The following is a 23702-nucleotide window of genomic DNA, read 5'->3' on the forward strand; positions in this document are numbered from 1 at the left end:
CCGCATTAAAGTAAGTTAAGTCTTTATAGTTACATAAGTCAGTGTTTCCTCTACCATGACGGTCCACAATGGTGATAAAATGCACATCAGAATAACGTTTAAAAAAGTACATTAAAAGGGTGCCAGGCACCCCTAAAGCTCTGATCCTAGAATCACCACTGAATTGAGTTAACAGAATCTAAATTCTTTTACATCTTTTTTACCATACAGAGTCTACAGTAGATGTCGTAGAAATGTGTGATTATTTGGGGCGGAAAATATGTAAAATTAGCAAGAAATAGAAAACAGAAAAACAGAGGTAAAAACCAAACTGCAGTGACAGCTAAAGGCTAGCTAAGGCTAGCTGGTGAGTTAGCCTTAGCTAAAGCTTATTTAACCTGCAAAGTAGCTCAATAGGCTTTCATGCTCCAACATCTTCATTCAGTTTTTACACTACCTTTTTTAATCTAATCCTAACGGAGTAAAACTAAATAAACTAGGTCTGCTGGAAGCTAACTAGCCTAGCTTAGCAGAGAAGCATTAACTGCTGTCTCTGCAGCCTCTGGCTCCAATGATGTCCCCATTATTATTAAAATGTATTTTACTTAAGATGAATTTATTAAATTAGCTCATAAGTTCAAATGAGCAACAAAACTAAAGACAAAACACGAAAACATTTTCCTTGTGCCCTTTATTGTCCAAACAAAGAGTTATGTAAAGTCTGTCACAATGATTGATAATCAGACCTAAAGGCAGCAAATTAAGGTCCTTCAATTTAAATATCCTTTACACATTTGGCTAAGAGCATTCGAACTTTCAAACCCTTTTCGCAACTTTACTGTGACTGCTCTTTGCCATTATAAGGCTGCATAAATAATGCAACAAGTCCATGTATATTACTTTCAAAGATGTAATTCAGACTTTTATTAATCCTGCTTTTTTTTTCTCAACGGACACACATCTTTGCTGAGAAAAGAAGCAGCAGGGCGACTTGCCAAAACGTGTTTGTGATTAGTGATCTTGGTGCCTACTGTATACTATTACATCCTCAGACCTGAGCTTTGCCCACAGACCTTCCAAAAATCTCTCACCTTGTAAAAAAAAAAAGAAAAGAAAGCTCCGAGCTCTCCGGTGTTTCGCCTCCCCTCTAAAAAGCCAAACTTCCCCGATAATGACATCCTATTAGAGACACGCTCTGTTCTCTGCTGTGCGCGCGTGCACGTATACGTGAAATGATCTGACCTGCAGCTTTAACCTGTCACTACGGCGGTGCCTGATTGCAGGAGCGAGGGAAAAAAAAAGTACAGTAAATCACCGCTGGCTCAATAAAAGACACCTGCAGTGTAAGAGGAGATGCCGGAGAGAGAGGCAGAACACCAGGAGAGCCGACTGATCACTACCAGACAGAGAAACCTGCAAGACACAAAACGTGATGATGCCTGCTGTACTTTCATGTGCCCCAAAGCTCTGCATATATGCATCCAGAGCAGTGTGGAAAACTTGTTTTGTAACTTTAATCTTGCTTGTAGCGATCCACAGCTCTTTAACCTTATCGAAATTTAAAATCTTTCAGAAATATGTCATACAAGAGGCCTCAGGGCGTAACGGCAATGCCTCAAAATCTGACTTGTTGAATGTTTTTCTTTTTAATCCTTTTCTGAGGGAAGAGTGTATGAAAAGTCCTCTGGGACAACCTTTTTTAGATGTTAATATGATGTAAAGGAGTCATGTTTTCTTTGCACTTTCTCTTTACTCTCACTGCTTCCTCCTGTTTCTCATTTCCATCAGGCTTCATTTATGGCTTCGTTCACATGAAATGTCTTTTTTTCTCTTATTAAATGTGCTCTCGTCCCCTTTCCCACCAAAACAATTTCACTCTTCAGCGGTTAACGACAGCATGCTTTAACTATGCAAGGCAGCCGCATAGTCAGAGGAGAGAATACCAGAGGAGGAGCGATAGAAAGAATGAGATAACAAAAGAAAAAAAAAATCACATGATAAGAGCGAGGAGAATTAAAAATAGAGAATGGGTTATTGTCAAGGGGAAAGAAAAATGAGAAAAACATAATTGAACCGCTGAATGGGAAAGGTCTTAAAGCAGAGATAAGGTGAACAAAGGGGAAAGCCAGGGAATGGCAAAATGAGAGTGCAGAAAGAGAGCGCATACTGAAGCCCGGTCAGTCTGTAATCCCATAATCCCTGGCAGGCAGGCAGGATGTAATTGCTCGTTAGTGCCAGTTTCCACTCTGAGGCCTGTCACTGCTGGAAAACCACAGAGTGTTGGCGAAATGAGAAACAGATAGCAGGTCCCATGCCTCGGTTCAGATAGGTGGGGGAGGCCCCCAGCCGAACACACACACATATGTGCACACATGTGGTGTTTCTCCGGTCTGTTGCTCCTTTTTCTGCTTCCTTTTTCTCGTAATTTTTTTCACACAAGATACATACACCCCGTCCTTGTCAGTTTCTCACACAGTTTCAACACACACGCACACACACACACACACAGGTTTGTGGCATTATCTTTGTGGGGACCCGTCATTGACATAATGCATTCCCTAGCCCCTTACCCTAACCTTAACTATCACAACTAAATGCCTAACCTTAACCCTTACCCTAACCTAACTATATCACTAATCCTAAAACCAAGTCTTAACCCTCAAACAGCCCTTCAAAGTTGTGGGGTCCAGCATTTTGGCCCCACAAAGCTGTCGGGACCCCACAAGTATACTGGACTCACGGTTTTTGGATCCCACGAATATAGTTAAACAAGAACACACACACACACACACACACAGGGGGCTAGGGTAATCAGAGGTGTGGACACTACACAGCCTGGAGGAGGGTAGGTGAAGAGAGGAGGGAATCTGTGTGACCTTACCCCTCTCTGTGTTTCTTCCACCAGGAGGTTTTATTAACCGACTGACAACATCGGAGCCTGTAGGTGTCGGAGATCCTTTCGGGCCAGTAAAGCATGAGAGAGAAACATGCAGGGAGGGAAACTCTGGTGGGCTGAGAGGAATAATCTGTCAGGAGCAGGCTGACCGTCTGTAAATAACAGATAATATGGACGGGGCCCGGCTGAGCTGGGTAGGACTCCTCCAATTATCATTGACAACCTGTCGGTTGATCCACCAAATATGAAACATTTTTGTACAGATGTCCGTGGTCCCCAGAGGATGAATCCTACTGAACTTTAGGATCTCCTGACTTTTTGTCTAACACCACCATCAGGTCAATGTTTCAATCTGTCCAATATTTTTGGTTTATAATCACACAGCTGCAAAATGACATTCCCATCAGCCTCAGCTGCACTGCTGTGTGTTTAGTTAGCAAACGTTAGCATGCTAACATGCTAAACTAGGATGGTGAAGATGGTACATAGGACACCTGCTAAAGTTAGCATTTACCACAAAGCACCACTGTGCCTATACGTACAGCCCAGGGGTTGAAGCCAGCCCTCCAGTAGTCTCGCATTGCCAGACCTTCCTCCACAGCACTGCAAAGGAGGGTCTGGCTAGTCCACACAGCATTCCAGGATGGGAGAAAAACATGTTCTGGTTGAGTGGCATTTCTTTAAACCAATCCCATTTGTCTTGGGCGGCGCTAAGCACCGGAGGGAGCAATGGTGCTTCTTCAAAATAGCCTCGGGAAGGAACTTGTAGAAAAAGGCAGATTGGACAGATAGTCTAGCTAGCTGTCTGGATTTACCCTGCAGAGATCTGAGGAGCAGTTAACCATAGGGTGACCAGACGTCCCGGTTTGACCGGGACAGTCCCGATTTTTAATTGCTTGTCCCGAGTCCCGACAAAAGCCTGTCGGGACGCTAAAATGTCCCGGTTTACACCAGGAGTGGTGTCAGCCGATTTTGCCGTGTCTTCAGCCCCGAATGTTTTGAGTGTAGCCCCGAATGTAACTTTGTCCAGTTTATTTTTCCGAGGCGAATAGAACGGGCAGCTACGTGCGGGGTCCAACCATGCTGTATTTGTTGCTATCACCTAGCAACCGTCTCTCCGTGAGGAAAGCTGTGAAAGGGGTGAAGTTTTCGGAGGAATCGTAGCCAAATCAGTCTAATACAGTGATGCCATCAACACAAAGTTTAGGAGCGCAATACTAATGATTTAGTCTGAAGTTCCCGTGACACAGAGCCCCCAAACGGGGCTCTGTGTCTGTCAGAAGGTCTGAGATCTACCGTATCAGCAGAGCAATCACGCTATGCACAGCAGACTATGGTGCAGGTATAGAATATTTTATTCTTGTAATAGCCTATTATCACTTTATTTTACTCAAAATATCACGACTCCTCCAAATCACAGAGAATACTACTGTGTTTATATACTTTGAATGTGCACAAAGTTTTGGACAAGAGCAATAAATCTTGCTCAAACATCTGAAATATTACAGTCCAGGGGTTTAATAAATTAAAATGAATGAATGTATCATTGAGGTGAATAATTGTCATATGCACATTAAGGAGGTTACTTAACCAACAAAAGACGCAAAACAGGAGGTAAGAGTAAATGATGCCTATAGGCTACATGTGTGCTGACTCAGATATAATTAGAAAAGTCCATCCAACGGAGAATAAATAGTTGAAAGCAATACAGAATGCCTGACAGCCTTACTGCAATATATTCCATTATGTTTTTAGATTTGGATTGTAATCTGTTTCTCTTTAAATAAAGATATTTGCAGCATACATTGATTCAGAAAAAGGTAGAAATAGGTGCATAACAATTCACCAGAATGCAGGAAATTAAGTGTTTAATGCTCAAAATTTTCAATAAATCATTTTAATTACTTTGCTGTTATTGGAATAAATAACACTTAAAAAAATCTTTTTTAGAAAAAATCTCAACATAAATCTCACACTAAACTGAAAAAGGCTGTTACTACAATTTTGTTAATTTCACAGGAAAAAACACATTATTAGACGAGCAGCCTAGGATCAAAATAATGAAGTTACTGTCTGTGTCTGAACAGGGCTGGCACATGTTCACGTTAAAAAGCGTGTGCGTGCACAAACACACTACGGTCACGCGCAAAGTGTGCCGGTTTTAGCTCCAGGAAATCTGGTCACCCTAGTTAACCATAGTCTTCAGAAATCCACCGGCGTTTAAAATGCCAACACAAAGGAAGCACAAGGTAACGGATATCCGGCCTTAATGAGTGAAATCCGACGTAATTTCCGCCGGCAACGGAGCAGCCCTGGAAGTGGAACGTCGTGGATATAGACTAGCCCTCAGAGAACAGTGCTCAGCCGTTCCGCTAATTTTGTCCAGTGGCCATTTGTGGTATTTCAACTTTTTTGCCGTTTGCGCCACTCAGCAACTCTCATGGATGGAATGAACGGGGCTCCGTCATGAACATTGTATCCAGGTCTGAAGCACAATACATCCATGGTTGACGCATAGACTCTGTAAGTGAAGCCAAAAACATCTCGATCGGCCCCTGGTGGCTGGCTGCAGTGTAGGTCATAACTCCCGCCACCTCCATGTTAGCGGTTTGGACATGGGCCAAACTAAAAAAATCAAAGTACAAGTCAAATACATTTTCCCCCAAAGATTGTCGTTCTGATCACGCTGATGTTTGTTCAAGTGTTTGACTTGCGATTGGTCGTCCGGGTGCATGAGCGGGACTTACCTAGCTGACAACGCAGCTTCACCACCCGACCAATACTGCGCAGATTCTGGCTTCGAAATTACAAAGCAGCGTCGGTATCCAGGATATTTTGGCTTCCCTTTTGAACAGTGGGAAGGAGTGGAGATGGGTCGTCCATCTTTATGTACAGTCTATGGTACAGCCGCAGCTGTTTTTAACAAACAGACAAAGTTTGAGCATTTAGCAGCTAAAGACCGAGATATTTCCCTCATGATATGATGAAGACCAAAACAGAGCAAAAAGGAGAGTAAATATTGAACTTCCATTCATCAGGTGGGCCGACACACGACTCCAACTAATTATATTTTTTACCATATCAACTTTATAACATGATAATATGTCAATGATGTGCTTTAAGATACATCTTTAATATTAGAGTGATTATCTTGCTTGTGCATCGATAACTAGCCACCGATTATGGAGAACAATACCTCTTTCAAGCATTGCCTGCAGGGTTAAACAGTCCAACCTGGACTTCATTAAAAGTAGCTATAGGAGGTAAACTTATTGGTTCCCTAATGATAAACCTGAGTGATCAGCGATTTACTCCACTGACCCTGCAGCCTTCTCTTCACACCAAAGAGAGGAGCTCCAGAGGAACGTGCCTAATGGTTCTTCAGTGGGATAAACAAAGCACTTTTAGTGGAGAATAGTGTGTTTGAAGTGTAACAGTTCTGGATTAACTCCCTCACACATGCAGGTTTGAGTTGCCAAAAGGTGCTGCGGAGAGTTACTGCTGGTCATCAAAGCCCCGGGATCAGCGGGTCACAACAAGCTCGATAAAATGCAGGTTTCCGCGGGGCATTAAAGTGCCGTCTGTGACCAGCACGTTAACCTCGGGCTGCAACTCTGATGGCATTATTACGACAGACTGAGACAGAGAAAGAGCTGCTGTCATCGTCTGAGCCGCCAAAGCCACCTGGCTCTGCTAAAGGAAACATATTCTCACTGTGTAGCTGCTAGAGACAAACCCCAGAGAGCTGTACTGTAATGCAGCTCACAGCAGAGGAAATTGACTGATATATAACAGGGATTTTCAGGTATTTGGCAATTAAATGGAGCTGTGAGTCCTGCAATGATAGGATCTTGATTTTAGGATCTTGATTTATCTGCTCAGATATCTCAGACACTCCACTGATGTTTCTCAGTTGGTATCACATACGCAACTCAAACTCTTCCCTTTGAGTTTGTACATGCTGTTCTTCTTTACTTACTATTCACTACATCTCTGGTAAATTTGGCAAATGTTGGTAGATACTGTGTCAACTCCTGCCAGGAGCTCTGGCTTCCCTCTAATCATCATGGCTGTTGTTATCAATCCGTCAATACCATTTCATAAAACTGACAATCATTCTTCTCATTCAACAGTGCATGACTCTAACTGGCTTACAGTCACTGAGTTACCTGAAACTGTTTACAATGTACTCAGATTATGTCGTTTAGCTTGTTTTGTGACAGCATCGATTTGTTGGTTTGTCTGTCATTCAGCAGGATTACAGAAAAACGCCTGGCCCGATTTTCATGGAACTTATTGGAATGGCATGGGCCAAGGAAGAATCTAATACATGTGAGTTAGGCAGCTTAGTTTTTTGTGTTTTCTGAAAAACTTGAAAAAAATTACTTTTCTAGGAAGGTGACGATATGGCATTTGGCTTTGGCGGGGGGTTGCGCTCTCCACGTGCCCTTCTAGTTTTTAATGGTTGTTATAAGATGCTCACCAGTTGAATTGCAGGTATCCAATTGGCTAAAAAAAATAGGTCCCATGGGGCAAGAAACACCAGCAGTCAGATAGTCAGGAGGGTTTTAGCAAGCCAACAGTTTAACAGGCTTATTTAAACCACTATGTCTGAAGGTAAAACCAAAAGTGTGCACACCTGAAATGTCCCTAATTATCCATGATTGCACAATAAAACTGTGTGAGCAGAAAACCATAGTAAGTCAGTAAACTATGACGGATGTTTATTGGATAGTTTGTGTTGTACGTTATTTTACTGTTCGCCTTTATTTCCTCTTTCAAATATGGTACATGTAGTTCGCTTTAGGATTTGGTTTTAAGCTGCTCTAATCAGTATTCTTTATGGTTTCTCTTAGCTTCATGGAGCATTGTAGCATCTTTAAGCTTATTGTCTTGGTTTTAGGACCCAAACTTCACTGTTCTGCTTTACTCTCAACGCTCCCATCAGCCTCGTTTTTAGACAGACACATAGTAGCAACTAGCTGGTGAACATAGCTGAGTATTTGGCGTAGTGGAATAGTCAGCTATGACAGAGTTTGAGGAGACAAAAACGGGGACTAAAAGGAGAGTAAAAGAGAGAGACACAGTCACGACTCTAAATGAACTACCATTGTTGCTCAGGCAATAATTTCCTAACACCGTTGCCGCAACAACTGTGTCACTGTTGTGTTTACAGCTTGTTCTGCTGCCGAAAAAACATTCATTTAAAAAAATTTAAATGAATGTAGCTTTCAAACCTGTATCAGTGTCTGACTGCTCCTGCTTGTTGTCCTGTACATCTTTAAAGTGCTCATATTACACATTTATTGTGTTAAATATCTTTTTGTGCATGTTATAGGTTTACAAAGTGAAAAAGCCCAAAGTCCATCGCAAAGGGACTTACCATCTCCAACAGAAAACACTGTTCACAAACTGCTCCAAACATACTCTGCTTTTGACTGGCTAGCAGTACTTACTGCGCATGTGCGACTCCCAACAAAGACGGAACAGAAGTGCGGGCGTACAGATAGCTCAGTTGGTAGAGCGGGCGTCCATATATAGAGGTTTACTCTGCATGTCATTCCCCGTCTCTCTCCCCTTTCATGTCTTCATCTGTCCTGTCAAAATAAAGGCCTAAAATGGCCAAATAATAAACTTAAAAAAAATAAATAAAAGATGGACCAGAAGTGCGATGTCTCACTCTGTAGCTAAAACAGAGAGCTCAACACACAGGGTGAAAGGAGGAGCTGCTGCAATGTGCAGTACAACAAAAATATGGTGTTTTTTTGAAAAAGAAACCACATAAACCTATTTTGGTACAACCTGTAAATACAATTATGAACCTGAAATTGAGCATAATATGGGCACTTTAAAGTAATGTTCCCAGTTCTTCAGCTATTAAATTGGTTAATACAATTATTAGCAACAGGAATAATGGCCACAACGATGTTTCCAGAACAGTAAAGAAGTGTAATGAACCTTCTATAGAGTTTCCACATCAGCTGGAACTTCCACAATGTACACCGGCCTGTACAAGATTAAGCGTGCAGGGTCACTGGAAAAGTTTGGCTAAGTAGGACTAGTTAGCCACATAGAAACCCACAATGCAACAGACTTATAAGCGTCTTGTGACCCAATCAGGTAAATCATACGGGACAGCATCACCAGCCGCCCTGGTCGCCCCCACTCGAGTACTGAGATACAGACAGCCTCCCGATGCGACACATCTGTGTCCTCACCGGCTCTTCTCTTCCTCACTTTGTTTCTCGCTAAGGCAGTTCCCAACAGTCCCTGACCCTAATAACCCAAATTCCTGCCTGATTAAGTTGGTTTTAAAAGGGAGCCACACAGAGAGCGCTTGGGTGAGCTTCACCTTAAATGGGAACACATTTTAGCTGTGTTGGAGCGGTGATCAGAGGGTAGGTAGGATTTCACTTTCCGGCGTTTGTGAGGACGGCGGCGCTTAAAAAAGGCCGCAAATAGGACAGAGTGAAAGAACGGGAAAGAGAGGCGAAGAGGAATAGATCAAAAACACTCTCGGATTCTCTTCGTGCCTATTTTCTCTCAAACACTCAAACTGGTATTGTCACTACAGAGTGGCTTTGCGCACACACACACACACACACACACACACACACACACACACACACACACACACACACACACACACACACACACACACACACACACACACACACACACACACACACACACACACACACACAGAACCACTCACCTTTCATACAAAACCACACATACACAATCACCCACTGAAATCCCCTCTCCCACCCTCGCAACCTTTTCCTGCTCCCTTCTCATGTTGTTATTTCTCCAAATTAAGCCCACACTGAGCCCGAGAGTAGCACTCAGAAACGTGTCCATCTGTGACACACACACACACACACACACACACACACACACACACACACACACACACACACACACACAGGTCATTATTAGTGTGTCTTGTGGGCGAACCAGCGCTCTCCAAAGTGTTTCCGTGTCGCCCGCTCGTGCCCCAGACAGACTGGGTTTAATGACCTGGCCTGATAGTTCAAAGCAGCCCTCAGACGCCATGATTAATGAATCTGACCTGCTAATTTCATTTAGTTAACATTCTTCTGCGTTTTGAGAAAAAAAAAAGTTGTTCTAAGGAGGGAGATTTCACGATAAGGACAGGAGTCCGCTTTACGTTTCATCAGCGGCTCCGAAAAGTATTAACTGCCGCTTTGTTCGAAAATAATTTAAGCTATTTGAACTTGAAGAAGCCAAAGTGCTCAAACAACAACAGCAAAACAATTCAAGATCAGAGACAGAAATTATTTCCCCTCGGCGTACTTGCACCAGATTGTCCAGCGCTACAAAAGCAAGGGCCTAGAAAACATAAGTAGCTTGGGAAGCATTTGTCTGAAGGAATACATCTAACAAATTGAAATTCCTTTTTGTCAGATCATGCCTCCTTCAATTTGCCCTGAAGGAATCACTGTGGTTGGCTGCGTACTCTAAGCACTTCCAGATTGAAGCTGCCCTGTGGCACTCCAGGTTGCATAATCAATCTCTCTGGCTGCACTCTCTCCATTAGTGCTGGGGACAAAACAACTAGAGTAACGTTACACAGCGAGGCTGAGAGACACACACAGCTGAGGACCAGGCTCCCTGTTCAACAAACACGTCCATCCAATTTAATGACAGGTTTCCACTCATCTGAAAGGATTGCACTCTCACTTAACTGGAGAATACTTCACCGCATTGAATGTTGATACATGGAAGGAGCTTGAATCGGTTGACCTGTCCAATTGAAGCCTGTCACTCTGTTTGCTGATTGCCCAGAGTTATGATCTTGTGCCTACTCCGCAATCCGTACCTTTCACCTTTTGCATTAAGGTCCCTTCCGACTTTCTACGTTGGAAGTTTCCGTCTTTGTTGTTCTCTAGTGGGTACTTTTTTTTTTACAGGACAATTAAAGTTAATATTACAAGACCTAATCAGCTGTTTATTATGTAACAATCTATAAAGTGCTACGAGTCTGACTGATCCTGGAAATGTACAACACAGCGCATGATCACATCTAGGAGGCAAGCATCACAGAGAATGTGGTGAAAGGAGTTCATCAGCAGTCAGATGGGGTGGGGGGGTAAAAAGGCAATTGACAAACATTTAAACGATGGTGAAGTGTTTGCAGATTATAGTTTCGTTAGTTGACAGCACATTACTACTGAGCCACAGTTTGCGTTCATAAACGTATGAGCACCACTGTATTTAACTAATTTACAATCATTTATTACAGTGTATGTGGATGTTTTTGGGGGGTTTGGAAAGTGTAGGTTTTCGTGCAAAATCCTGAATATTTCTTTAGTTGTTCAAACATCCCGTTGCCATGTAAGATTTAAGAGAAACAGTCTGAAGTGGAAAGTGAACATAAAGGAGGTAGAGTCATTTTTTTTAATAGATTTTTTTTTAACACCTAAACATGTTTTTCCTTTTATTTTGGTAAGAAAGTGTCCATAAAACAGAAAGGCTATTTGTTTTACTTGGCAAATTGAGTAAGAAAGATGCTATCTTGCAGAGCTGCGTCTTCTAAATATATGTGGGCTTTATGCCCCATTTGTCTCAGTCTTTAATGAAATACATGAAAGTAATATTTAGGTATTGGGCTCTGCAACCGAAAGCTCCGTGAGTAATGAAGACCAGTGGGCGAGGAAGACAAACAGCCCGTTTTCCAGCCTCAATGGCTCTAAACATATCCATAAGGATGCTTCCATTTCAATGCGTGGCAATAGCGATAACTTATTTTGTCGTTTACTTTACGAGCGTTCAACGGGCTCTCTGTGAGTCTGAGTATAGCAACACAGAGCAGCACGAGAGAGAGAGAGCCGGAGAGAGTTAAAGCCATAACAGCAACAAACGGCACGCTAGCTCTCGTAAAGCCACATGCCAGTTAAAACAAACCAGACCACACATCATCGGGAGGCTGCTGGTAAAGAGAACGCGTCCCGGCCCGCTGTACCTGACCCTCGGCAGGGCCGCTGACCCCCGTGACCTTTGACTGGAGGAAGTGAAAGCTGTGGCAGCGTGACGGGGGAGTGCGAGATGCCTGAAGCAGAGGCGATGCTCTCATGTTCAGCCTGGGAACAAACTGGCGATTTTGAACGACACGAGTCAAGAACAACAAGGTTGTTTCACGACAAGCTTTCACCCATTTTACAGGTAGCCCGCTGGGGATGTGTGACATGTCTCAGGTGATGCCCAAGCCCCACACACACACACACACACACACACACACACACACACACACACCGAGTACGCCAGCTTTGAGATGTGAAGAACAGACGAGAGAAAAAAAAAGAAATTTAAAAAGCAAGATTCAACTCTGAACATCAGAGGACGGCAGGCCTCTGAAAGACTGAGAGCCTCGTCTGCATGCATTAGGGACATTGTATGTACATGACTCAGTGAGTCACTGGGACACTGAGTCAGAGAGTAAGTATGGAAGTTCACTGATGCATCATGCACTTTCTTTTACATCTTTGAGAGGACAAATCCTGACAAATTGCACAATTTGGAAAGGAAAGTACCAATTTCTGGAGCTGTGAGTGCGCTAAAGATTAAAAGAAAGAAAGAAAATCCAGAGTTCAGAGTGTGTTCATGGTCACGGAGCTGAAACAATCAACACAACGTTTCATCTGAGAATGAAAAGAATTGTGCTTGACTTTCAGCACGTCAAAGCACCTGAAGCTTATAAGACTGATCCCCTCAGAGGTACTGCAGAGGAGGGAAATGGATGCAGCTGTGTGTGTGCGTGTCTGTCTGTCTGTGTCTCTGTGTGTGTGTGTGTCCAGCACTTTGATATTTAGATTTTCAGCCCACCACAGAGGGTCACACTACAAGACTTCCTGACTGCCACTTTCCTCCTCATCCATCACACACACACACACACACACATACACATACACATACACATACACACACACACACACACACACACACACACACACACACACACACACACACACACACACACACACACACACACACGCGCGCGCACATCATTGTCATTTAGATTGATATTTTTTCAAAATTCAGTCAACTCTTGGCCCCTTGTAAGTATTTTCAGTATGTCAGTCCATAAATCATAAAACTTCACATTAATGAAACAGAGAACGAACCATCCTCCCCTCTGGCTGCAGTTCCCAAACGCTCCCAATAAACACTAAATGAAATGTCCAACACTGAATCCAGCTCCCAATGAGCCCCAGAGTCGGAGGAGCCTAAAACCGCTGGCAGGTGCGTGCAGGGAGGTTGAGAGCTCAGCGAAAAAGCCGCGGATGTGAAAAGAAATCAAACATCAAACCGAAGTTTCAGTGTTGTCACAGCAAACAAAGACAAGAGTCTGCTTTCACAGCAACATTACGCACACAGATAGCCAACACTATTCTCCTAAATGGCATTGTCTTAAATCCCTATATAGAATGTGAATGGAGCCTTACCAGCTGTCCTGTGCGCATTCTGCTCCAAGCGCGCACCGGAGAGGACAGCGGAGCCGCTTCTTCCACGCAGGGCGCAGCTCATGTTTTGGGCTATCCATACAGCGCGATGTGTCATGTTTTACGCCTTATTGTCACGGCTTGTAAGTGTTCAGAGCAGGCTGTCTCCACTGAGGCTGAAGCAAACATGAAGAATCCATCTAAAGCGGTTCTGCTTCAACGCGAGAGGCGCCTCCTCCTCTTAGTTATTTACGCGGGCCAAAATCCCTTTCCTCTCTGGCCGGTGTCCTGTCACGGCTACTTGCAGAGTCTCAGCACCCTGGACAAGAACAAGAAGAGGGTGGATGGTGAATACAGACTTCTTAAACTGCGAGCTCAAGTCATATTATCCATATTACCTCAAGTTGTATAATGGCTCTTAAAAGTTTGAGCGAAATATCACCACTGGATGAGATCGTTTTTCACTTTTTTATATAAACACAATTTCAACAAAAACTTCCCGAAGCAAGTGCTTTATGAAATCAAAACACCTCCGTGTGAAATTAATCGTGGCTCATTTTCTTCATCCGTCACCTCTTATCCTGTTTTCAGAAAAATCCTGAAACGCGTCCAACTGTACTGGAAAGTTTCTCAGACGTATGGCCAGTTTTTTTTTTTTAAAAGAAATTTGTATTTAAAAAAAGAATACGAGACCAAATGACTTGTTATGATTAACATTTTGCAGACGGAAGGTCAGGGAAAATAAACTTTACAACTGACTGGGGAATGCAGAGGGAAGCCTATATAAAATCTAATTAGGGAGAAGTTTGCTTGCGGGGGACATAAACACTGCTGCGCGGTTACCGAGAGAGCAGGACGGACAGTCAAACAGTCCCAAGTGTAAAAAATGTCTGTCCTCTTTTTGCTACTCGTGCCGTCTCCCTAGTGACTCACGTCCAACCATCGTTTAAGTGAAATGAAGCCAGTTTTTCAGGCATGACTCCCCTTCTCCTTACCTCCAGCAACCTGTTCAGTCTTGCCTTCAAACAGCTTGTATGGTTAATGGGTAAATAACACCGCGGGAAACTTTTCCTCACAACATTTCCTGCGTCACTTTAAAGTAAAGTCAACGTCGGTGAGAGTATCAAAACGTCCGACGAGAGACTCTGCGCGGTCCCCTAATTTAGGACAAAAGTCTTCTTCCCTTCATCTTTCAAGCGCGGGTTTGAATTGTGAAGTTTAACCTGAAGAAAACGCAGCTCTGTTGGTCAAATATATGTATTTCTTTAGCATAACAAGGTCCTAAAAAGTCCATGCGTCACGCCTTTACGCAGCTACAGTCCGCGTCTCCAAGCAAAGCGCTGCTGTTTTTCTTAAACTCTCTTACTTTTGGACTCAGGTATCCAGTTGTCAGAAGACCGTGGCGCTCCGGTGTCTTCTCAGGAGTCTACCACACGGCTGCTGAACAATGTCTACAATGCCTCGCAGGACTGGAGGCTATGCGTAAAAACAGCGCGCCGCTCCGCCTGTCAGGGACTTTGTGAAACCGGAGCGCGGCGGCCGCTCTACAAAGTGCTGTGATTTCTCTTCCCCATCCACATAGCTCAGATGTCTTTTTGTTCCTGCGCTGGGAGGGAGGGAGGGAAGGAGGGAGGGAGGGAGGGAGGGATGGGATTGTCACACAGGACAGTCATGGAGTGTTTCTGGAAAAGGGTTCCAGTGGAAGAATCCAGCGAGTGACATCTGTCCTTTAGTGTTTACACTCTGGCTCATAAAATGTGTGGAGGGTTTCACTATATTCCACTTGTAGGAGCGCACGCAAGCATGGACACATACACACACACACATGCATGCATGGATGCAATAAGAGACAATTGGGCCCCTGGGCACAGACATGTAAAAGGCCCCCTCCACCTTTGCTACAAAAGAGCAAAACACCCAGACTGAAAGAGGCATAAAAAGGACTACAAAAGACTCACCGCTTTGTATTCAATTTGTATCTCTTTGCGGTTATTTTGTGCCTCTTTGTAGGCCTAGTCGTTTTTATGTCTTTGTAATCGTTTAGCATGTCTTTGTGGTTGTCTTGTGTCTCTTTATTGGTTGACTTTCCAACAAGAAAAATGAACAGTCACTTCAAACAGAGGCCCAGAGGCCTACTGACCCCTGGGCCTGTGCCCGTTAGGCCGGTTAAGAAATCCTTCCATGTGCACATGCATGATTGATTGCACACACCTGTAGGTCCCCCACACACACACAGACACATGCGTGTTTGCCACCCTGCTTCATATATATTTGCCCAGTCAGTCCTGCCCTGACCTCTGTCCCAGACTGTGTCACCTGCTGTCAGGCCTGAAGGATGGGCAAAGTGAGTGCCCCCCCCCCCCAGACCCCTGCTCACTGCAACACAAACCACACACCTTCCACGGCGGAGCTCGCCGCCACTCTCCACCCCTCCACCATTGCAGGTTTGTCCCGTTCCGACCTGCCACCCCGCTCCACCCACCTACCGACGCACGGAAAGGCCCTCCAGCTGAGGCACTCCCTGCAGGGCAAACACTGAGGCCCGCCGAGCACAAAGGCTGGGTAAATAGCTCATTAGCTTTCCTCTCCGGGCCCACTCTCCGCGCCGAGGCAGAGACAAATGCAGGGAGGATCCCTCGGTCTCTGCCACAGTGCTATTTATAGGAGCGACCGACAAGGCGACAATGCACAGCTGCGGTGCATGACACGCAGGAATGCACTGTCAGATTAGGGCAGCAACTAACAATTATTTTCGATTATATTCTGGATTAATCAATTAGTTGTTTTGCACAAAAATGTTGTTTTGTCCACAACTCAAAGATATTCAGTTAACTGTTCCCAAATAATCTTTACTTTTCTTTTTTAAGAAATGACTCAAACCGATTAATCAATTATCAAAATAGTGGTCGATTAATTAAATAGTTGACAACTAACCAATTCATCTTTGCAGCTCTACATCAGATAAGGATGGGCGCAATAACATGGGGGAGACCTGCTAGGATTATACAAAAGTAACATTTGTGACTTGTTGACATCCAAGATAAGACTGATGGCTCTGTAACACTTTTCTTTCCCTAGCATTGCCCAGAACGAGCCCATTTGGCTCCTCAAACACACATTACCACACACATCAAACTAACTTGGCTGCCAAAAAATACCAGTCCACTTCTTAAAAAAAGATCAGGTAATGCCCTCCGGAGTGAAAACTGTCTTCAATAAAAATGAATCAGTGATTCGGCAGACGGCACCGCACGGCAACCAGGGCAACACATTTAATAAGTGTGTCTACATCATCCATCACTGTGAGCAATGATGATGAACTTGTTCGGCATTGTGAGAGGGATTTGCAGCATGACACTGTTTGTACATCCACAGTTAAACCCTGTGCAAGCACAACACGCATAAATCATCAGCGCACACACCCACATATACACACACGCACACACACACAGTGCGTGGCACTATCTTTGTGGGGACTCGTCATTGACATAATGCATTCCCTAGCCCCTTAGCCTAACCTTAACCATCACAACTAAATGCCTAACTTTAACCCTAACCCTAACCCTAACCTAATTCTAACCCTAGTCCTAAAACCAAGTCTTAACCCTCAAACAACCCTTTAAACTTGTGGGGTCCAGCATTTTGGCCCCACAAAGCTGTCCGGACCCCACAAGTATACTGTATTCCCGTTTTTTTTAGTTAAACGAGAACACACACACACGCGCACACACACACACACACACACACACACACACACACACACACACACACACACACGCACACACGCACACACACACACACGCACACACAGAGTCTGTCAAGCTGCCGGAACATGATGGTTGTTGTGGAATATTTTATTTCCTTGTAAGAATGTAAAACTGAATTTATGACATTTGTTTTCAACTAGATAAGCTGTTTTTTGGGGTCTGTAGAAAGTTGACTATTCTCCTGAAAGTAGGCTACTCATGCTCTTAGGGATGAACCTCGTTTCCATGGATACAGGGTGCTGGTTTGGGCCACTGGAGCTGCCGAGTCCATCCAAGTTCAGCAGGACTGGATGGGGGAGAGGATGGGTGGTTTGGATTTTGGGTGGTGATGCTGAAGGGAGAGGGACTGCTCCAGATGTGATGTCCAGTTAAAGTGTATTTTGAATTCCCTCCAAGGTTTCTCCGGTTTCTTCTGGAGGCACAGGTCACAGGTCCTTCCTCTCCGTCTCTTCTGTGCTTTCTCCATCTTAAAAGGTGCCTTTTTTTTTTTTTTTTTTCTTTCTTTCTTTCTTTTTTCTCTCCTCTTGGGCCTGTTCCAGCTTTAAACGTTTGTTTGCACTTTTCAAGTGGGAACTCCCCTCATCCAGCACACTGTCCAAAAGCCCTCAGGCCAAATCTGTAAAAACAGTCACACTGTCTGCAAAACAGTCAACTCCATAACAACGTTTCCACATTAGCTCAAACGAGCGCATGAAGCGCAGATAAATCTGCAGCAATTTACATTTCGCCAGAGCGTTTCGAAGCTGCGTTCCTGCAGGCGTCCTCCAGATTTGTTGTATCACTGTTCATCCAAACAAATCATAAAGCAAAGTGTCGGCATATGGCTTGATTAGAGGCGTTATTATGTGGATGGATGGATGGATGGGGGGAGCTACAGTGTGCACTGGTGAAACTTCAGTAGGTCTCTCTGGCTTCAGTCTTATCTTAAGGACGTACAGCTAAAATAAATCATTTCAGTATATATTAAAAAGGTAGGGTATGTTAGTATCGCATCGCTTAACTGTTTGTGTAAACCGTGTTCGAAGTTGGCCTTCCTCTCCGGCTCAGAGCCAGAGAGAGAGAGAGAGAGAGAGAGAGAAGTCAGCGGTGGTCGAGCTAGCTAGAAAGGGAATGAAGAGAGGGAGAGTCGTACAAAGCAATAAATCAGAGGAATAAATTGATCTTGCTAACAAAACCAGAAATCTTTGTGTAGTCATGGACTCAGACCTGAATTTTAAAAGCCACATTAACATAATAAAAAAAATCAGCCTATTATCACCTTAAAAATATATCAAGGGTTAAAGGACTTATGTCTCAGCAGGATCTGGAAAAACTTGTCCATGCTTTTATCTTCAGTAGACTTGACTACTGTAACGGTGTCTTTACAGGTCTCCCTAAAAAATCAATCAGACAGCTGCAGCTGATTCAGAACGCTGCTGCTCGAGTCCTCACTAAAACCAAGAAAGTGGATCACATCGCTCCAGTACTGAAGTCTCTACACTGGCTTCCAGTGCCTCAAAGAATTTCAAAATACTTTTACTGGTTTATAAATCACTAAACGGTTTAGGGCCAAAATACATTTCTGATCTGCTACTACATTATGACCCACCCAGACCTCTCAGGTGGTCTGGGACAGGTCTACTCGTTGTCCCCAGAGTCAGAACTAAACAGGGGGAAGCAGCGTTCAGTTTTTATGCTCCACATATCTGGAACAAACTCCTAGAAACCTGTAGGTCTGCTGCAACTCTCAGTTCTTTTAAATCTAAGCTAAAGACCTATCTTTTTGAGGTTGCTTTTCTTTAAATAATCTATTTTATTAACTTTAATTTCTTATACTGCATTGTAACTTTTATTGTTATACTGCACTATCAATTTTATTCTTGTCTTTTAATGCTTTTAATTTGTTTATTAATGTTTTTAAATTGTTTTTAATTGTCTTCTAACTGCTCTTTAATGTGTTATGTAAAGCACTTTGAATTGCCCTGTTGCTGAAATGTGCTATACAAATAAAGCTGCCTTGCCTTGCTGCATGGCGGTTACGTTCCCAAGCACGAATTGTCGGATTATGAGATGTCTGAAAGTTTAGCAACTCTCCGTTGGCTTGCGAGCTGGAAAAACCAAATTCTGGTCAGGCCAATCACATCGTGTATAGAGTCGGTGGGCGGGCTTAACACAATGACAACAGAGTTGCGACGGTTCCGCGTGAATTCCCTGCGACTTGAAAACAAAGAAGATGGCTGCTGCTGCTGGCGAACAGCGGCCTTTGGAATCAGTTTTGGCTGAAGATGTGTTCGGGGTTTTGTCGACCGGATTTGGCAAAAGTTTAATCTATCAACTAGTGTTGCTCTGGTTGGTTGTAGCGCTATCCTACTGCGTGCAGAGGGAATTTGAAAATTGAGCCCTGCCAACGGTGAGTTCCCAGACCCAACACCTTGATGTGGGTCTGGCTTGTCAGGCTAGGCATTAGATGGACAGTGAAGGCATCATCCAAGTTAGTACAAATCATCGAGAGGGGGACATGAATATCTGAATCCATCCTACAGCTGACAAGACTTCTCACTCATTTTGGTTGACAAAATAATCTCATCAAAGGGTCAGTTTAGGAACTGTTCCGGAGCTTTTGGTTATACCCCATAATCTACATCAGGAGATGATTTTGCACTGTGGATATTCAAATTATATTTCTTTGGAAGCAGCCATTGAAAAAAATTATTTAACTACAAGGTCCATTTAGTGGCAAACTCCATCTGCTGAAGAAGATCACGCTATATGATAATAAAAAAGCTCCAGAACACTAACTTCAAAGGTCAAGCAATTTAAATCTCAATCTCCCAAACATGGACGAGAATTCCTTCAAGTTCTCAGACACAAAAAAATGAAAATGTGAACATCCGCAATGCCATGACAACTGGGCAAACTACAGCTGATATATGACTGAAAGCTCCAGAACAGCCACTAAATGGACCTTGTGGTGATATTATTTTGTCAACCTAGACTTAGACCCAAGGAGTATTGGAGTACTTATTAGACATTTGACTTAGACGATTGACTGTTACAATTCATTAAACTAATAACTTCGTTGCAGACAATAACATTGCTGTCAGCTGGCTAAAAATAAAGCTGGTATTATTATTATTATTATTATTATTATTATCATATTCTTAAACACAATATTGCCAGCAACTATGATGACAGTTATTTATTTTAATTTGATTGCTGTATTCAGAGCAAGGTGTAGAAAAATGCACTTTGGCTGCCAAAGTTGTAAAAAAAAAAAAAAAAAATTATTTGTACTTCCTCCTCATAATTCATCCTAAAGGTCACACAGCTGACTGAGAAGTGTTTTCTAACTTAGTAACTTCCATCGCAGCAGGACGGACTTAGAAACACGGAAAACATGATCTTTAAAGGTCCCATGGCCTGAAAATTTCACTTCATGAGGTTTTTTAACATTACTATGCGTTCCCCCAGCCTGCCTATGGTCTCCCAGTGGCTAGAAATGGCGATAGGTGTAAACCGAGCCCTGGGTATCCTGCTCTGCCTTTGAGAAAATGAAAGCTCAGATGAGCCGATCTGGAATCTTCTCCTTATGAGGTCATAAGGAGCAAGGTTACCTCCCCTTTCTCTGCTTTGCCCACCCAGAGAATTTGGCCCACCCATGAGAGAGAGAGAGAGAGAGACATCATGGCTTTCAAACGAGCAAAGTGGCAGTTGGTCAAGGCCACACCCCCACCCTCCACCTTGCCGCCCCCCCCCCATAGCTACAGACACAGAAATGGCACATCCTAGGAAAGCTCATTGTGGGACTGGCTCTAGTGGCTGGAATTCTGCACCAAGGCTGAATTTCAGGGAAAGAGACTTCAGTTACAGTATTAGGGAACCACTAAGGTCTATATAAAAGAGACTCCAGATACAGTATTAGGGAACCACTAAGGTCTATATAAAAGAGACTTCAGATACAGTATTAGGGGACCACTAAGGTCTATATAAAAGAGACTTCAGATACAGTATTAGGGGACCACTAAGGTCTATATAAAAGAGACTTCAGATACAGTATTAGGGGACCACTAAGGTCTATATAAAAGAGACTTCAGATACAGTATTAGGGGACCACTAAGATCTATATAAAAGAGACTTCAGATACAGTATTAGGGGACCACTAAGGTCTATATAAAATAAACTTCAGATACAGTATTAGGGGACCACTAAGGTCTATATAAAAGAGACTTCAGATACAGTATTAGGGGACCACTAAGGTCTATATAAAAGCATCCAAAGAACACCATGTCATGGGACCTTTAACAAGTCAATGTCATCTTTGAAACTATTTTGTGTCATTCTGAAACTAGATTTATGATAATTCACTGGAAACGCTCATTGCACGCTACGTGTTTAGAGGCTGACAGGACGAGAAGAGACACTGGAGCGATACAGGTGCACAGAAGCTCCGTAGGCGTGTCCCATCCGCAGACAAAAGGTGAACTGACACAGTGTGGGACCCAGTGTAAAGAAGGGAATGTTGTTTTCCCTCATCTCAGCTGACCTGACATTAAGTAAACAGAGGGGGGAAAAAAAAAAAAAAAAAAAAAAAAAAAACACTCTCTGAATGGGTGTTTTCTCTCCCCATTCCAACTCATTTTACGAGGAGTTTAAATTTCAGACCCCGGAGGTCATGGCCCCTCCGTTCCAATCCTACTGAGAGGAGGTGGGGCGGGGAAACCTGTCGCCGAGAATAAAAGGCCCCATCGGCTGAAGAGGTGCAGGCGTGCTCACGCTCGGGTCTGCCCGGACAAACGTCAATGACCGACCTACAGCCGGGCCTGTCGGGGGCCAGCTGCCTCGGGGTAGATCCCAGGTGGCGAATTGACTCCCGCTGCGAGGGAGGGAGCGAGCGTTTCAATCCCACCCAGCGGAGGTCAGGGAATCTGTCGATATCAGAGTAGTCGGAGCGAAGGTGGTTCTGGTGAACCGACGAGGCGTGACTTGTGGAGGCCCGAAAGTTTCTGTCACCCCATTAACGGCAGGATGGGACGGTCCAGCGGCGCTTTAAGGGGCCCCCTCGGGGTCTCGTCCTCTTTCACCTCACACCAATACTGACTTACAGCAGCCACAGCTGGACGGTCTGCTCTCGCTGCTTCTCAGCAACGCTCCTCTGGTTTATGGCGACGTTGTGGTGTGTGAAAATTGAGTGAGAGATTCACGGCTGCAGCTGAACAGCCTGTGTTTATTGTGTGTGTGTGTGTGTTGAATGGGTCCCTCATGGCAACAGCAATGAAACAAGATCTGCCTCAGAGTTGAGCAGGTGAGGAGAAAGAAATACACGGCACAGGGATAGTAAGACGCAGCAAAACGGAAAGAATGAGGGAGGAGTGGGCGGAGGGGAGTTTGGGAGAAAAGTGAGAGTCGGAGAAGGACACGGAGTGGGACAGACATAAACACGCGAGAGAAGGAAAAAAAGAAAGTACATTAGGGAGGAAGTCTGGTGGATGGAGGATTGAAAAATGATTTCCCCTGGCTCTGCAGGTAGGAGATACAGAGTAGGAGAGGAAATCCCCTTCTCTCCACGCTCCTCCGTTCCATCCCTCCATCATCTTTGCTGTGAGCTTTCTGCAGTTTGTAGAATAAGTGACACACAGACCGTACAGACAGTATAATACCTGATGTATGCTGCGGTGACACAGAGGCCACCTTAAACTGCACGTGGCACCGAAGGCCACGCTGCGCTTTGAAAAGCCACCTGCAAAGACGTTCAGGCCACCCGCGGGCACATTTTGACCAAAGTACTGCATGTCTGTTGAGATAAAATGGTAAGCCATGCTTCCACAACACGTAGCCATTTTGTTGCAAACAAGCCATCACCCCCCATCCCATTGCCATTCATTTTGGTGTCACTTTGACAGCGAATAACTTCACATCTGAAGAGTTTAGAAGACTTTTTATATAAACACTGGACAAACACTATTTGTCCAGTGTTTATTTCTAAAGAAACACGACAATCTATAAATATCTCACGTTATGGCTCCGTAGCAGACGTTTTTGTAAAAATAGGCTAACGATTGGGTCATAAACACGCGACTTATGCATAGTAGAGGAATTACCGTACAGTACAGGAGAAGCTCGCAGGCAGTTTGGACTTACGTTAGCCGTTTAGTTGAATTACTAATGTTAACTAGCATTTTAGTTAGCAATAATTAGCCTGTGCCTATGTTATCTCCTTACACATACCTACGCTCTCCGTCTCTGCAAGATTGGGAATGATTGAGATTTTTTCTTGGCACAGCTACCAGAAGACTTCACACTTTCAGACAGGTTGTTCACGTCACATCTACGTCTTCAAGCTCAGTTGGAGTCTGCGCGGAAAAGTGCTTCTAATATCCTTCACTGGTCTCCGTCCAGAGCAACGGGATCTGTTGGTCCATTTCTTTATACCTACAAAATAATTACTATATACAGTATATATAAACACACACACAAACACACACAAAATGAACAGTGTACAGGAATATGTATATACAAAAAGGCAAATACAAAATACAACAGTTGAGCTGTTGGGGGACAAATCTATCCAGTTGCTTCACACAATTGGACTAAGATGCAAACATGCACAGGCAAAGTTCC

General features: G+C 43.8%; 1 protein-coding gene across 3 annotated transcripts in view; it reads right to left on the bottom strand.

Moving 5' to 3' along the window:
- Window positions 1-23349, bottom strand: part of artnb (artemin b) — a 32209-nt gene extending 8860 nt beyond the window's left edge. Inside the window, exons 1-2 of one of the 3 annotated variants that reach the window (XM_028594006.1) lie at window positions 23310-23349; window positions 13342-13657 (exon numbers count right to left, since the gene is read on the bottom strand). In XM_028594006.1, coding sequence (XP_028449807.1) covers window positions 13342-13456 — 115 coding nt within the window. In that variant the 5' untranslated portion in view covers window positions 13457-13657; window positions 23310-23349. Of the gene's footprint in view, window positions 1-13341; window positions 13658-14333; window positions 14416-14704; window positions 14766-23309 lie in introns of those variants that run through there. The other 2 variants (XM_028594005.1, XM_028594004.1) reach the window with 2 other exon arrangements.
- Window positions 23350-23702: the final 353 nt, after the last annotated feature.

Source organism: Perca flavescens, chromosome 12 (genome assembly GCF_004354835.1).
Source record: "Perca flavescens isolate YP-PL-M2 chromosome 12, PFLA_1.0, whole genome shotgun sequence".
NCBI classification, from domain to species: domain Eukaryota; kingdom Metazoa; phylum Chordata; class Actinopteri; order Perciformes; family Percidae; genus Perca; species Perca flavescens.